This window comes from Pristiophorus japonicus, chromosome 1 (assembly GCF_044704955.1).
Source record: "Pristiophorus japonicus isolate sPriJap1 chromosome 1, sPriJap1.hap1, whole genome shotgun sequence".
In the NCBI taxonomy this organism is placed as follows: domain Eukaryota; kingdom Metazoa; phylum Chordata; class Chondrichthyes; family Pristiophoridae; genus Pristiophorus; species Pristiophorus japonicus.
Genome location: NC_091977.1, coordinates 404,352,306 through 404,367,025, shown reverse-complemented (window position 1 = coordinate 404,367,025; position 14,720 = coordinate 404,352,306). Strand labels below are relative to the sequence as shown.

Below are 14,720 nucleotides of genomic sequence, written 5' to 3'. Positions count from 1 at the left end.
TCCCATCGATGGGGGTGTTGATATTGACCCCAAAGTTTCAAGTCTATGTTCTTTATCAAATGGCACATTGTCTATTATTAATTCAGTCCATCTTCAGAGAAATTAAAGGAGTACATGTGCTTAAGAAATGGAGAACCAGTCCAGATCACAAGGGAGTTTCATTGCTGAGTTTCTGGGCCCTGCTACCACACTAGCAGATACAGGAGTGGTGGGAATCTATTTATGTTTTTGTTTTTAAAAAGTGGGCAACCAGACCAAGGGAGGAAATGATACCAATGGCCCCAAGTAGATACCTGCTCTTGATCTTGGTTTGTAACACTACACTATCCCTTCAGTGGGTCATTTGTTTTACTTAAAACGAATTTTACGACTCCTTACTTCAGCAATCCATCCTTCTGACTTTTACTGCCTGACTGCTTGAGCGGCATCTATCTGCAAAAGCCTCTTTGGGGGGGGGGGGCTTATGTATCTCTTCATGGCTGTTCACAGTTAAAGAGATCAAAACCTGTGCACAGAATTGGTGTGGGGTGTTTATCGCTTACTGATATAAGCAAGTAAATTGGTTTTTATTTGAGGTCTATGAAGAAACAACAACTAGCTCATTATCATCTTAACTACCTATTGTCTAAGACTCCTCTCCCCTTGGTTTACTTGCAGGAATATGGTACGCTTTAAAACTCAACATTTAAAGCAACTGCCTTTTGTGGCAAAATGGTCAAAAAAATCCCAAACGGTGACACATCTCCCTCCCAGAGATTAGGTTCCTCGTATGAGAGCCCTACAGCTTGCTCCTGAAGATTGTGTGCCCAAACCTGGTTGTGCCACCATGACTGCTAATCCTTCCGGACCCAAGGAGTCCGTGAACTGCGTGGAAATCTGTCCGATAGACGTGCAACCCCTGCGTCTGGCATCTCTGACCCCATGTGCTAATTACAGTTCCACGTATTGTGTGACGTTATGCCTGCCTTTTCTGATGAGCTTTGAATTGCCTCTGAGGCCCCTGTGACTGGACCACTGTGTACTCCCAGTTTCATCTCCAGGGCGTTGCTTCACATTTCTCCAGGGTTGCCTCTATCTGTTCATCTGCACGAGATAACCTTGCCCAATGAAAGGCTTGCTCTGCCCCCAGACGGACGGTGTAACACATGACCTCCCATGTCTTCCCTCTTCAGGTAAGACACACAGGATTAGTTCCTCCTGCACAAAATGTGATGCAGAGCTGCTGCTTCAACACTCTGCTAAGATATGGTGCCCTTTTAAATTTGGTCTGAGGTGCAGAGTGAACTTTCTGCTGCCCTCTGGCTTAATTGGTCAGCTGCACCTCCTCAAATCCTCTTGGATTACTATCCAAGCCTCCTTAGATTGTGAAATCCCTGAAATCATAGCGGCTGCTTGACACTGCCCTACACTCCTCGAGGCTCGGAACCAGCATCAAAAGCTTTTGGCCTGAAATTATCTTGGCCCTTTGAGTTTCTTCCTGTGTAGTCATGTGACTAGGTCCTCCACTACTGCAACTGTCTGCACTCCACCAATAATGCTTGCACTGTGTTGCCCTGATCTCTTTCCTGTTTGTCTGTAATCCCCTCAGTAGCTGCATCATTATGTATTAAAATATTGAACATCATGACTGAATAAACTGTTTTGTGATCCATGCTTAGCCAAATTGTTCCAGCCAAATTCTGGCCATGGGCACTTCTGTGATTGCTCAAAGTCCCTGAATGTTCACATTTGTTTACGTAATTATAGTCCTATCACGAAGGGGCAGTCAGTATCTTGTCAATCCCCTTGAAGAAACGTTTCAAGGACACCCTCAAAGCCTCCTTGATAAAGTGCAACATCTCTATCGATACCTGGGAGTTCCTGGCCAAAAACTGCCCTAAGTGAAGGAAGAGCATCCAGGAGGGCATTGAGCACCTCCAGTCTCGTTGCCGAGAGCATGAAGAAAACAAGAGCAAGCAGCAGAAGGAGCGTGTGGCAAACCAGACTCTCCACCCACTCTTTCCTCCAATGACTGTCCTACCTGGGACAGACTGTAATTGCCGAATTGTGTTCAGTCACCTGAGAACTCACTTTTGGAGTGGAAGCAAGTCTTCCTCGATTTCGAGGGACTGCCTATGATGATCATTTACTGCAACTGAGTAAAAGTACAGACTCAACCTATCTACATCGATGGCCATCACATATTACAAGCTGCCGTGGTTTTCGTTGCTGGATTTCTAAGAGGCCACTAGTGGCTCACCAACCTCACCGCATTTTAAACACCTGACCTGACTGTCTTCAGTTTGCTGACTTCTGTTTGGCTGTTGCACTTTGGCCAGGCCTGGGTAGATTGAGCAACTGGCTCATTGAGATGCTCCTCCATGGGATGGTGTGAAGCATGAAGCCTCCCATCCATGCAACAGCTTGCTTGTGCCTGTGAGGACATATAATGGTCAGCGGATTTGCTAGTTTTACACCCCTGTTCAAGTAACCAGATTTTTAAATCATCTGGAACTAACTCCAGAAATCTGTCCCTGAACATCAAATGACAAAGACCTTCAATAGCCTGTTAGACCTTTCCCGTCACATCTGTCACGTCTTCATTCAGGATAACCATTTCCCTATAAACACCATCTGGATTCTTTTAGTTTACTAAATTCTGTCCACATACTTCAGGCATTAAATCATAAGACCCGAGAATAGTAAACTTTTATAGTATTCTAGTCCATTCAATAGGCAAGATTGAACAAAATAGTGCAGGGAGAACTTGTCCCCTTGGTGATGCCGCGAATTGCCTGGCCCATTTACTTTTGTCCCGCTTAATAGTATATCGGCTCACAATTCAAATGCCTAGATAAAATTATAAACATCAGTGCCTTTAAAATTTAGAATAAGATTTGTTTCAATAAAATGGGGGGGGGCCTAAGTTAGAACATAATACGAATAAGAGTAGACCATACGGCCCTTCGAGCGTGCTCCGCCATTCAATACGATCATGGCTGATCTGATCATGGGCTCAGCTCCACTACCCTGCCCGCTCCCCATACCCCTTATCCCCTTATCATTTAAGAATCTGTCTATTTATGTCTTAAATTCATTCAGTGTCCCAGCTCTCTGAGGCAGTGAATTCCACAGATTTACAACCCCCTGAGAAGAAATTTCTCCTCCTCTCTTTTAAATGGGCAGCCCCTTATTCTAAGATCATGTCCTCGAGTTTGAGTCTCCCCCATCAATGGAAACATCCTCTCTGCAGCCACCTTGTCAAGCCCCCTCATAATCTTATACTTTTTGATAAGATCACCTCTCATTCTTCTGAATTCCAATGAGTAGAGGCCCAACCTACACAACCTTTCCTCATAAGTCAACTCCCTCATTTCCGGAATCAATCTAGTGAACCTTCTCGGAACTGCCTCCAAAGCAAGTGTATCCTTTCTTAAATATGGAAACCAAAGCTGCTGCACGCAGTATTCCAGGTGTGGCCTCACCAATACCATGTATAGCTGTAGCAAGACATCCCTGCTTTTATACTCCATCCCCTTTGCAATAAAGGCCAAGATTCCATTGGCCTTCCTGATCACTTGCTATACCTGCATACTATCCTTTTGTGTTTCATGCACAAGTACCCCCAGGTCCTGCTGTACTGCAGCACTTTGCAATCTTTCTCCATTTAAATAATAACTTACTCTTGGATTTTTTTTCTGCCAAAGTGCATGACCTCACACTTTCCAACATTATACTCCATCTGCCAAATCTTTGCCCACTCACTTAGCCTGTCTATGTCCTTTTGCAGGTTTTTTGTGTCCTCCTCACACATTGCTTTTCCTCCCATCTTTGTATCGTCAGCAAACTTGGCTACGTTACACTCAGTCCCTTCTTCCAAGTCGTTAATGTAGATTGTAAAATAGTTGGGGTCCCAGCACTGATCCCTGCGACACCACTAGTTACTAGTTGCCAACCAGAGAATGAACCATTTATCCTGACTCTCTGTTCTGTTAGTTAGCCAATCCTCTATCCATGCTAATATATTACCCCCAGCCCCGTGAACACTTATCTTGTGCACTAACCTTTTATGTGGCACCGTGTCAAATTCTGGAAGTCCAAATACACCACATCCACAGGTTCCCCTTTATCCACCCTGTTCGTTACAGCCTGAAAGAATTCAGTCACAGGACTTGTTGCTGATGCACATTTCTCCATCGGTTCAAGAGTATGACTGCGCTCTTGTCTGCCTCATGCTGGTACAGACCCTGCTCTATGTCATGATGGCACTGTTGTCTTTCTTCGCCCCAAATTTGTGTTGTCCCCTCTCCTTTTGTTTTTTTTTCCTATCTCCTTTCCTCCAGCACTAACTGAATCTCCATGCCCCTTTAGCTGGAGCTCTCATCACTTTCTTATTGGCTGCCAGTCTCGAGCTCAATCTCTTTTGATTTGAACATTTTTTTTTGATAATGTTCTGTTTACTGTTACATTTTAATCATTTTAAATCGCCCTCATCACCAGTCTAACTCCGTATCCCAAGTAGCTGCCAGAAATTGTTAGAATTTTGGATTGCTGTAGATGCCCTCTAGGGCTCGGTGACATTAGTCACTCCCTTAAGTTGTGTGACCATCTTATTTTTATGGGAGTTAATTCATACATTATATTTACATGTATGATCCCCTAGTGATGTGGACCAGATATGTGTGTGTTCCACGCGTATATTCAATCTCTGAAAGTGGACCAAATGAATACTTGGTTCTCTCAAGCTTTTACTGACACCAAAACCCATCTTGCCAGTATCATTGTAACTATTCACTCCTGGCTGTTCAGTTTGTCAGGCATTCTCTGCTGGAGTTACTTTGGTTGTCAGTTTTGTTGGCTATCTATTTACTACACCCCAACTCTTCACTACCCGTATCCGTATGGGCAGGGGGATGGGAAGCTATGCAGGGAGACAGAGGGAAGTAGAATGGTGGCAGAAGCAAAAGACAAAGAAGAAAAGTAAAAGTGGAGGGCAGAGAAACCCAAGGCAAAAAACAAAAAGGGCCACATTACAGCAAAATTCTAAAGGGGCAAAGTGTGTTAAAAAGACAAGCCTGAAGGTTCTGTGCCTCAATGCGAGGAATATTCGTAATAAGGTGGACGAACTCACTATGCAGGCAGCTATTAATGAATATGATATAATTGGGATTATGGAGACATGGCTCCAGGGTGACCAAGGCTGGGAACTCGACATCCAGTGGTATTCAACATTCAGGAAGGATAGACAGAAAGGAAAAGGAGGTGGGGTAGCGTTGCTGGTTAAAGAGGAAATTAACGCAATAGTAAGGAAGGACATCAGTTTGGAGGATGTGGAATCTGTATGGGCGGAGCTGCGGAATACCAGAGGGCAGAAAACACTAGTGGGAGTTGTGTACAGACCACCAAACAGTAGTAATGAGGCTGGGGACAGCATCAAACAAGAAATTAGGGATAAAGGTACAGCAGTTATCATGGGTGACTTTAATCTACATATAGATTGGGATAACCAAACTGGTAGCAATATGGTGGAGGACGATTTCCTGGAGTGTATTCGGGATGGTTTTCTAGACCAATATGTCGAGGAACCAATGAGGGAGCTGGCCATCCTAGACTGGGTGATGTGTAATGAGAAAGGACTAATTAGCAATCTTGTTGTGCAAGGCCCCTTGGGGAAGAGTGACCATAATATGGTAAAATTCTTTATCAAGATGGAGAGTGACCCAGTTAATTCAGAGACTAGGGTCCTGAACTTAAGGAAAGGTAACTTTGATGGTATGAGACGTGAATTGGCTAGAATAGACTGCCGAATGATAATTAATGGGTTGACGGTGGATAGGTAATGGTAAACATTTAAAGATCATATGGATGAACTTCAGCAATTGTACATCCCTGTCTGGAGTAAAAATAAAACGGGGAAGGTGGCTCAACCGTGGCTAACAAGGGAAATTAAGGATAGTGTTAAATCCAAGGAAGAGGCATATAAATAGGCCAGAAAAAGCAGCAAACCTGAGGACTGGGAGAAATTTAGAACTCAGCAGAGAAGGACTAAGGGTTTAATTAGGAGGGGGAAAATAGAGTATGAGAGGAAGCTTGCTGGGAACATAAAGACTGACTGCAAAAGCTTCTATAGATATGTGAAGAGAAAAAGATTAGTGAAGACAAACATAGGTCCCTTGAAGTCAGAATCAGGTGAATTTATAATGAGGAACAAAGAAATGGCAGACCAGTTGAACAAATACTTTGGTTCTGTCTTCACGAAGGAAGACACAAATAACCTTTCGGAAATACTAGGGAACCGAGGGTCTAGTGAGAAGGAGGAACCGAAGGAAATCCTAATTAGGCGGGAAATTGTGTTAGGGAAATTGATGGGATTGAAAGCTGATAAATCCTCAGGACCGGATAATCTGCATCCCAGAGTACTTAAGGAAGTGGCCCTAGAAATAGTGGATACATTGGTGATCATTTTCCAACAGTCTATCGACTCTGGATCAGTTCATATGGACTGGAGGGTAGCTAATGTAACACCACTTTTTAAAAAAGGAGGGAGAGAAAACGCGTAATTATAGACCGATTAGCCTGACATCAGTTGTGGGGAAAATGTTGGAATCAATTATTAAAGATGAAATAACAGCGCATTTGGAAAGCAGTGACAGGATCGGTCCAAGTCAGCATGGATTTATGAAAGGGAAATCATGCTTGATAAATCTTCTAGAATTTTTTGAGGATGTAACTAGTAGAGTGGACAAGGGAGAACCAGTGGATGTGGTGTATTTGGACTTTCAAAAGGCTTTTGACAAGGTCCCACACAAGAGATTAGTGTGTAAAATTAAAGCACATGGTATTGGTAATGTACTGACGTGGATAGAGAGCTGGTTGGCAGAGAGTCGGAATAAATGGGTCCTTTTCAGAATGGCAGGCAGTGACTAGTGGAGTGCCGCAGGGCACAGTGCTGGGACCCCAGCTATTTACACTATACATCAATGATTTAGATGAAGGAATTGAGTGTAATATTTCCAAGTTTGCAGATGCCGCTAAGCTGGGTGGCGGTGTGAGCTATGAGGAGGATGCTAAGAGACTGCAGGGTGACTTGGACAGATTAGGTGAGTGGGCAAATGCATGGCAGATGCAGTATAATGTGGACAAATGTGAGGTTATCCACTTTGGTGGCAAAAACACGAAGGCAGAATATTATCTGAATGGCGGCAGATTAGGAAAAGGACAGATGCAACGAGACCTGGGTGTCATGGTACATCAGTCATTGAAAGTTGGCATGCAGATACAGCAGGCGGTGAAGAAGGCAAATGGTATGTTGGCCTTCATAGCTAGGGGATTGGAGTATAGGAGCAGGGAGGTCTTACTGCAGTTGTACAGGGCCTTGGTGCGGCCTCACCTGGAATATTGTGTTCAGTTTTGGTCTCCTAATCTGAGGAAGGACATTCTTGCTATTGAGGGAGTGCAGCGAAGGTTCACCAGACTGATTCCTGGGATGGCAAGACTGACATATGAGGAGAGACTGTATCGACTGGACCTGTATTCACGAGTTCAGAAGAATGAGAGGGGATCTCATAGAAACATATAAAATGACGAGACTGGACAGGTTAGATGCAGGAAGAATGTTCCCGATGTTGGGGAAGTTCAGAACCAGGGGACACAGTCTAAGGATAAAGGGTAAGCCATTTAGGACTGATGAGGAGAAACTTCTTCAATCAGTTGTTAACCTGTGGAGTTCTCTACCGCAGAGAGTCGTTGGTGCCAGTTCGTTGGATATATTCAAGAGGGAGTTAGATATGACTCTTGCGGTTAATGGGATCAAGGGGTATAGAGAGAAAGCAGGAAAGCGGTATTGAGGTGAAAGTTCAGCCATGATCTTATTGAATGGTCGTGCAGGCTCGAAGGGCCAAATGGCCTACTCCTGCACCTATTTTCTATATTTCTATGTTTCTCTGTATCAAGGCAGTACACACTAAATCCTATCCTTATCCGATATTCAGCAAGGTGCTGGAGCCTTCCCATCTGAGCCCCTATTCTGTCAAGAAATGGCCTGGCATTGTCGACCTCTAATACTTTGAGGAACTTGCAACGTTTATTAGCACAATCTATATCTGGAAATATCATGTAATATACAATGTGCTAGCAACCAAAAAACCATGTAAATTTCACCAATAAAAACACACGCATTGCAGAAAATGCATAGCAAGTTAATTGATAACCGAAAGTGAAACATAATGGTCCAAATTTTGCTGTAGCAGGGAATCTAATGGCATCTGCGGTTAGTTAGACTTGCCCTTGCATGTTTAGTTTTTTAAACAAATGTGAGCTGATACATCACAAAGGAAAACGGGACATCTGAGACCTGAGTGAACAGGGCAAGAAACTGTCTCCTTAACCAATCAGATTGAAGGATTGTGAAATTAATAGTGCAAGGAATGAAAAGGAAGTGTAAATTAGAGTGGATTAATTCAATGTCTAATCAGGTACAGAGGGAAAGAAAGATTGGATTAAACAAAAAAGACAGGGAATTTTTTTTTTTAATTACAATTTTAATATCTCCAACAACAATTGAAATCTGAAGGAAGGAGGTTCCACACTTGTATTAGTTAATTTTCAGTGCCTGAGAGGTTGTTTGGCAGTAATTAACACATCACATCCTTAAAAGGATACTTAAACCGGACTGGACAAGACTCTATTTTCTCTGGTGAGTTTATTTCATATCTACCACGTAAATACAGCAACTTCATGCCATTCAATGCATTTTAATCGTGAGCCATACAGCGAGATGCTGTTTTTGTTAAGCTGACGGCGGAGTGGCGCAAATCTGACAGCAGCTTTTGGATGTTTGCGTTTACCCGCATATCTGCCCCTCGCCTGAAGTTGCTGTATCATTTGTGCTATACCATAACCGAGCACCATTAGCCTCACTGTTAATTTGACAGGGAAATCTGGGCCAATGTTCAGCAGACCTATTGTAATGGAAGGATTAGATGAACCAATCTTTTTTTCATTCAAATGTTGGTTAACCCACTGTAGTTTTGCAACATTATTCTATTTCAGGTTTGCAACATTTGTGTTTTTTTTTCTCTCTACATCTTAGTCCTTTTAGTAGGAAAATCTGTACTGCCCTTTGTTCGGGCCAGCCAATTAGCGTTGTATCCACATACTGGGCCCAAGTTTCCACATGATTTGCGCCTGATTTTTAGGAGCAACTGGTGGAGATCGGACTATCTTAGAAATTGAAATTCTCCACATTTTTTTCTGCAGTTCTAGTCAGTTGGAACAGTTCCACTTTGGAACAGAATTTTTTCTTCAAAAGGGGGCATGTCCACCCACTGACGCCTGATTTCAAAGATTCCACAGTGAAAACGTACTCCAAACTAACTTAGAATGGAGCAAGTGAAGAGTTTTGTAGAACTGAAAAAACCTGTTCTACACATTAAAAAATCAGGCGCAGGTTACAAATTAGGCGTAGGGAACGAGGGGGGGAGAAGGGAAGTCATTAAATTCTACAATAAATCCTTAGTTATACTTATACAAATATTATACAAATAAATCCAACCTGAATAAAAATTTATAAGCAAAGAAAAAATTAAATAAACCATGTTCCTACCTGTGTGAAAGTTCTTCAGGCAGGCCTTTAGGAAGCGGTTTGCCGTCTGGACCGAAGGCTGAACGGGCCGGGCCCAAGATTTCTGGCAGGGCCCGTCCCCAGCACCAGAGCTGGGTCGGGTCGGGGAGAGAGGTTCGGGGGGGGGGTGGCGGAGGAGGAGGAGAGAGAGAGAGAGAGAGAGAGGGGGAAGGGAGGGAGGTCAGTCGGGGAGGGGGAGGTCAGGTCGGATCCAGTCCGGGGGCGGGAGTAGAGTCGGGTGGGAGCAGGAGCGGCAGCGACAGGCGGGTCGGGTCGGGTCCGGGGGGGAAGCAGGAGCGGCAGCGACAGCGGCAGACGGGTCGGGTCCAGTCCGGGGGGGGAAAGCAGGAGCGGGAGTCGGCAGGAAGCAGGAGCTGGCCGTGGGAGGAGCCTTATTCACGCAGCCCCAGTGAGGCCATTCGGCCAGGGCTAGGGGCTGCGTGCTTCGGGCCCCTCCCACACAGTTTGGCGCCTGGAGCTACTGCACTTGCGTGCCCACTGTAGCACGCATGTGCAGAGGTCCCGACACTGTTTTCAGCGCAGGGACCTGGCTCCGCCTCCTGCTGCGTCGCGCCGAGGGCCAGAGGACCTGCAGGGAGGTGGAGAATACGGAGGGTTTTTTTAGGCGCACTTTGTGGCGCGAAAAACGGGCGCCCAGCTCGGAGGGGCGCCCGTTTTTTATCGTGTGGAAACTTGGGCCCACTGTGTGGTTAAGGAATCACTAATTATCATAATAATGCCACTGGGTTGGCTGTCACTAATAATGAAATTAAAAAGCTATGGAATCATAGAATGGTTACCGTACTGAAGGAGGCCATTCGACGCATCAGGCCTGTACCGGCTCTCCAAGAGCTCGTTCCACTCCCTTGTCCTTTCTCCTTAGCCCTGCAAATTTATTTCCTTCGGCTACTTATCCAATTCCCTTTTGAAAGCCACGATTGAATCTGCCTCCACCATCCTTTCAGGCAGGATTATTGGGTCTTCTCTTCGGTTCTCTATTTTTTTTTCTATTATCATTTTGTTATAAATTTAACTTTCTTCTGCAGTTCTATCTTTTTTTAGAGCCAGGACCCAAATTATCTAAAGTCGGCCTCTGGCTGAGAAAATGCATTTTGAATCTTAGCCAATTGTGAAATGTATTGGGAAAGTGTTATTAGTGATCTATTTTCTTCACCTTTCAGCCAACTCCCAAGAAGTGAAAAGCGAGTATCATCATCATAGGCAGTCCTTCGAATCGAGGATGACTTGCTTCCACATCAAAAAGTTTGCCTGTTTCAATGAAGGACCTAATATTCCAGGTCCTGAATTACATATTGAAGGGTGGAAGATGCCTGTGCATGGATTTTTTTTTTAACATGTGGTGACCGTTGCACACCAGCCACCACACGGGCTTGGTTCAGTAGCAAGGATTACCCAAGACGACGAGACCAGCTCTGCTGTACGGGCACATCGCAGTGTGGGCTGACCCGTGCTGCCACTGGGCCCCTGGCCCCGAACTCATACCTCTCCTGAGCCCCGATCACATCCCTCTCCTGAGCCCCGATCACAACCCTCTACAATCTCTCGCCGCTCCTGCTTGTACCTGCCCATGCTCCAGTCACCGAGCTGGATCTTGGTGATGTCCTTCTTCACTGCTGCTGCTCTCCTGCTGCAGCACGTGCTGCTCCCTGGAGTGGTATGCCGCCACGCTGCTCCTTCCGCGAGTATGCAATAAATAGGTGGCAGCCCAGTTAAGAGGGACTCGCCGAACTGAGATGTTTTATTCGCTGGGTTCATAGGGTTGAGCTTTACTTTCTGATCCATTTCCTCTTGACTCTTATAATGTGCGTTATTATGCTTCCCCACAAACACAAAATCTGAGTAGCATTTTTAAATGTAAAAAAAAAAGCGTTCCGTACTGTTGATCCTCAGTATTTTTTCCATTCTGTTGTATTTACCTTACTAGTCCAGACTGTACCTTTTAACTGAGCACTGTTACTTATTTACCTGTTGCAACAAGCAGTATTTCTGTATTATGGGACCTGAAAAATAATGGTAGGATGGGTCTGGCAGTTTTCAAAAGAATACTGCGTGGTGAGTTGTGGAATTTGATTGACTTAAGCTTCCCATAACAAACCTGGATTTATTATCGGTATAGCCATCTCATGGTAATATCAATCGTCTTCCACAGCTCCTTATATATTTATTGCAGTTGCAAATATGATGGGTTTTTTAAAGTGGTAGGTGCTAAATATCTTCTCTTTATGGCACTAATGTTTCTGTGCTGTTTTTGCAGGAGCGGAACAGAAGCAAATAGTAACTGAAAGGAGATGCTCTACTAGAGTTACAACACTAATGATACAAGCCTTGGAAATGCCTAGTATCTTCAAGGAACCATGGTTATTGGAACTTTACTGCTCAAGGCAACCTCTTTTGAACACTTGAACACGAGATTGGCTTTCCGTGTTGGTTCTCATTGCTGCATTTGCCCTAATACTCTTATCTCACAAACCACATTTGAGCGCTATAACTTTGTCAAGCACTTTCTGCCTTCCTAAAGCTTTTATCAGTAACTGCTGTCTTTCTAAGCTCAACCTCTTAGTTGAGATACAGAAATTGAGTGAATGTGAGAAACCAATTAATAACCTTTTTTGGATTTGTTTAATACTAACAATTAACAAGTGTAGTTTGGTCAATGATCTGAGATTTCACAATGCTTAGCTCTTCAACCTACTTTTTTGTGCTGTAGGATTTATTTTTAAGTTAATTTTGCTCTGCAGAGACAATTTGGATATCATGTAATTTTTAGTTCAAACTAATAAATCCAATATAATGGAAACTATTGTAGTAAATAAAGCAAATAAATTGAATTAATATTTTGCCATATGTGAAACAAACCAGAAGTTATGCAAGATTCTTCACCCAAATTATTCCTGGTTTTGAAATATAATTTTTAAAAATTTATGTGCAACCAGTTGAATGCAATGTTCATTTTTTTTCTTGTACTATGTATTACATAGGTTTCAGAAAAGTGCATTTGTCTACGGAGGAGATGCTAGGTGTTTGATACGACCGTTGATGAAGCTGTCCTAAGTAAATGTACCTCGGTTTGATTTAAATTTTTAGACTTCTGTAATGTCTTTTAAATACAACTTCCTAGCTTTGAATGTTTGCCTTTCTGACAGATTACTATCATGGAAGTGATTTTTTTTCTCCTAGATGATTCACTAGCTTAATAAATCCAATACTTGTTTAGCAAGTGTTATGGCATGAGTTAATTTACAGTGTGGTTTCACATTTTCATATTTCTGAATACTACTTTACAGGAAATCAACCAATTTAGGAGATACTGAGCCCATAGTCTCCTGTTTACATAAACCACATATATTGAGTCTGAGTGACGTAATTGCCTTAATTTATAATGTGTATTTTCAGTAGGTACCAATAGCCTAATTAATAGAAGCAAAATGGACCTTTTATAAGCACAGAACTTAAATCACTGTTCATACTTTGAAGGCTATTTAAGTTATTTTAGCACACCTATTTTTCAATGTATTAAAAGTTGGAAGTTTCCTAATGTGATCCTGTAGTTGTTGTGTTTATAATGTCCAGGGTCAACTAAATCTATAATAAGTTTGGGGTGCATATTTAGAGTTTGCAGTTCCCAAGTAGTTTAAATCTGTATTGTGTCCATGAAGTCTTAGTAACAAATGACTTCATTGCTCTTTAGTCTTGCATATGTTGGAATTAAATGAACTAGTATGAAGACAATTGACTGTAAATTAGCATTGATATGTATAACTTCTATGCATTTTACATCATGAAGTTCCCTGATTCACGTATCATAATTCTGATTATTTCTCACAATTCAACTATCATGCTGATACCAGTACTGGCTGAAATAGTTATTTGTAAAGGTAGAAAGTTTAACAAATTTTGGGAGCTATTTCTTTACTGTCTTCTGACAACAATATTTTTTCTCAATTGTTTTTAGTTCCCCTCATAAATCTATTTGCTGTTGTCCCAATTAACTGACGGCAAATGTATTGGGAAAAAGTGTGAAACTATATGTAAATTCCTTATTCCATTCTGGAGTTCTGAAAATATTTGAATATTAGATCAGTAGCCTTAATACCCATAAGCATTGCATGCATTTTTGTCTCTAGCTCAATATGTTGTATGAAGTCATGCATCTTTTATAGACCTCTACTAAAGTAACTATCAGTACAGCTGTCTTTAAATGATTGACAACAGAAGAATATTCAGCCAGGAACTTTAGCATTGCAGTTTTTTCCCCTGTTTTTAAAATAATTGTGTACTTCGGTCAGAATAATTGAAATTAAATGTTAAATTAGTTTTTAACCCTGTTTTTTAATTGTGGGGTAGTGAAAAAACAACGTTCTAATTTTTTTTTTAAATGGAGGTAGAATGTTTTTTTAAAAGAAAACTTGTGTACAGCATCACATATTAAAGGAAGTGAAAGTATTGCATGAAAGCAAAAGATACATGAGTTTGATTTAGAAAACAGTTCAATTTTTATCTCGGACTTATTGTGTAAGAGAGTGTCAAATTAGGAAGCTCTTGCAAATCCTGGTGGGAACCCTTATGCTAATATAGTGCTGGTAAAACTTGTTTTGTTTAGTAAAGATAATTTTGGAATGGCTTTATAAAACTTAACTTTTATTATTCAGACAATTATCCAAGAAACAGAATATTGCAACCATAAATTTAAATTACATTATGTTTAGATGATCTATTCTTTGATAGCCGATAATGTTACACACCCTTCTGATGAAACCTGATTTTAAAAACAGACCTTGTGCTATCGTACTTATTTTTTTTAAATGCTGTTTTCTGCTTGCATTAATAAACCACAAGTTACATGTTACTCCATTTACTTTATCCTCTCACACACCATTGGCCACTTCCCATTTTCTCTCTCACATTTTGAATTGCTGTTTCATGTTTAATTAAAGATCAAAAGATCAAAGTGTCTCGTCTCATTAATTTATGAGTACTTGATGTTTTCACCTCTGCAGGCAAATTTGTGTATTGCACTGATTGGATTGTATGAATTTTGTCTGTAATTCATATTTTTGTGTGCAGCATATCTGAACATTGTGTTCACCTGAATATCTCA

At 42.1% G+C, this 14,720-nt stretch overlaps 1 protein-coding gene across 1 annotated transcript in view; it reads left to right on the top strand.

The window, feature by feature from the left end:
- ythdf3 (YTH N6-methyladenosine RNA binding protein F3) overlaps positions 1 to 14,468 on the top strand; it is an 82,614-nt gene extending 68,146 nt beyond the window's left edge. The window contains exon 4 of the mRNA XM_070891838.1: positions 11,877 to 14,468. Coding sequence (XP_070747939.1) covers positions 11,877 to 11,897 — 21 coding nt within the window. The 3' untranslated portion in view covers positions 11,898 to 14,468. The remainder of the gene's footprint in view (positions 1 to 11,876) is intronic.
- Positions 14,469 to 14,720: the final 252 nt, after the last annotated feature.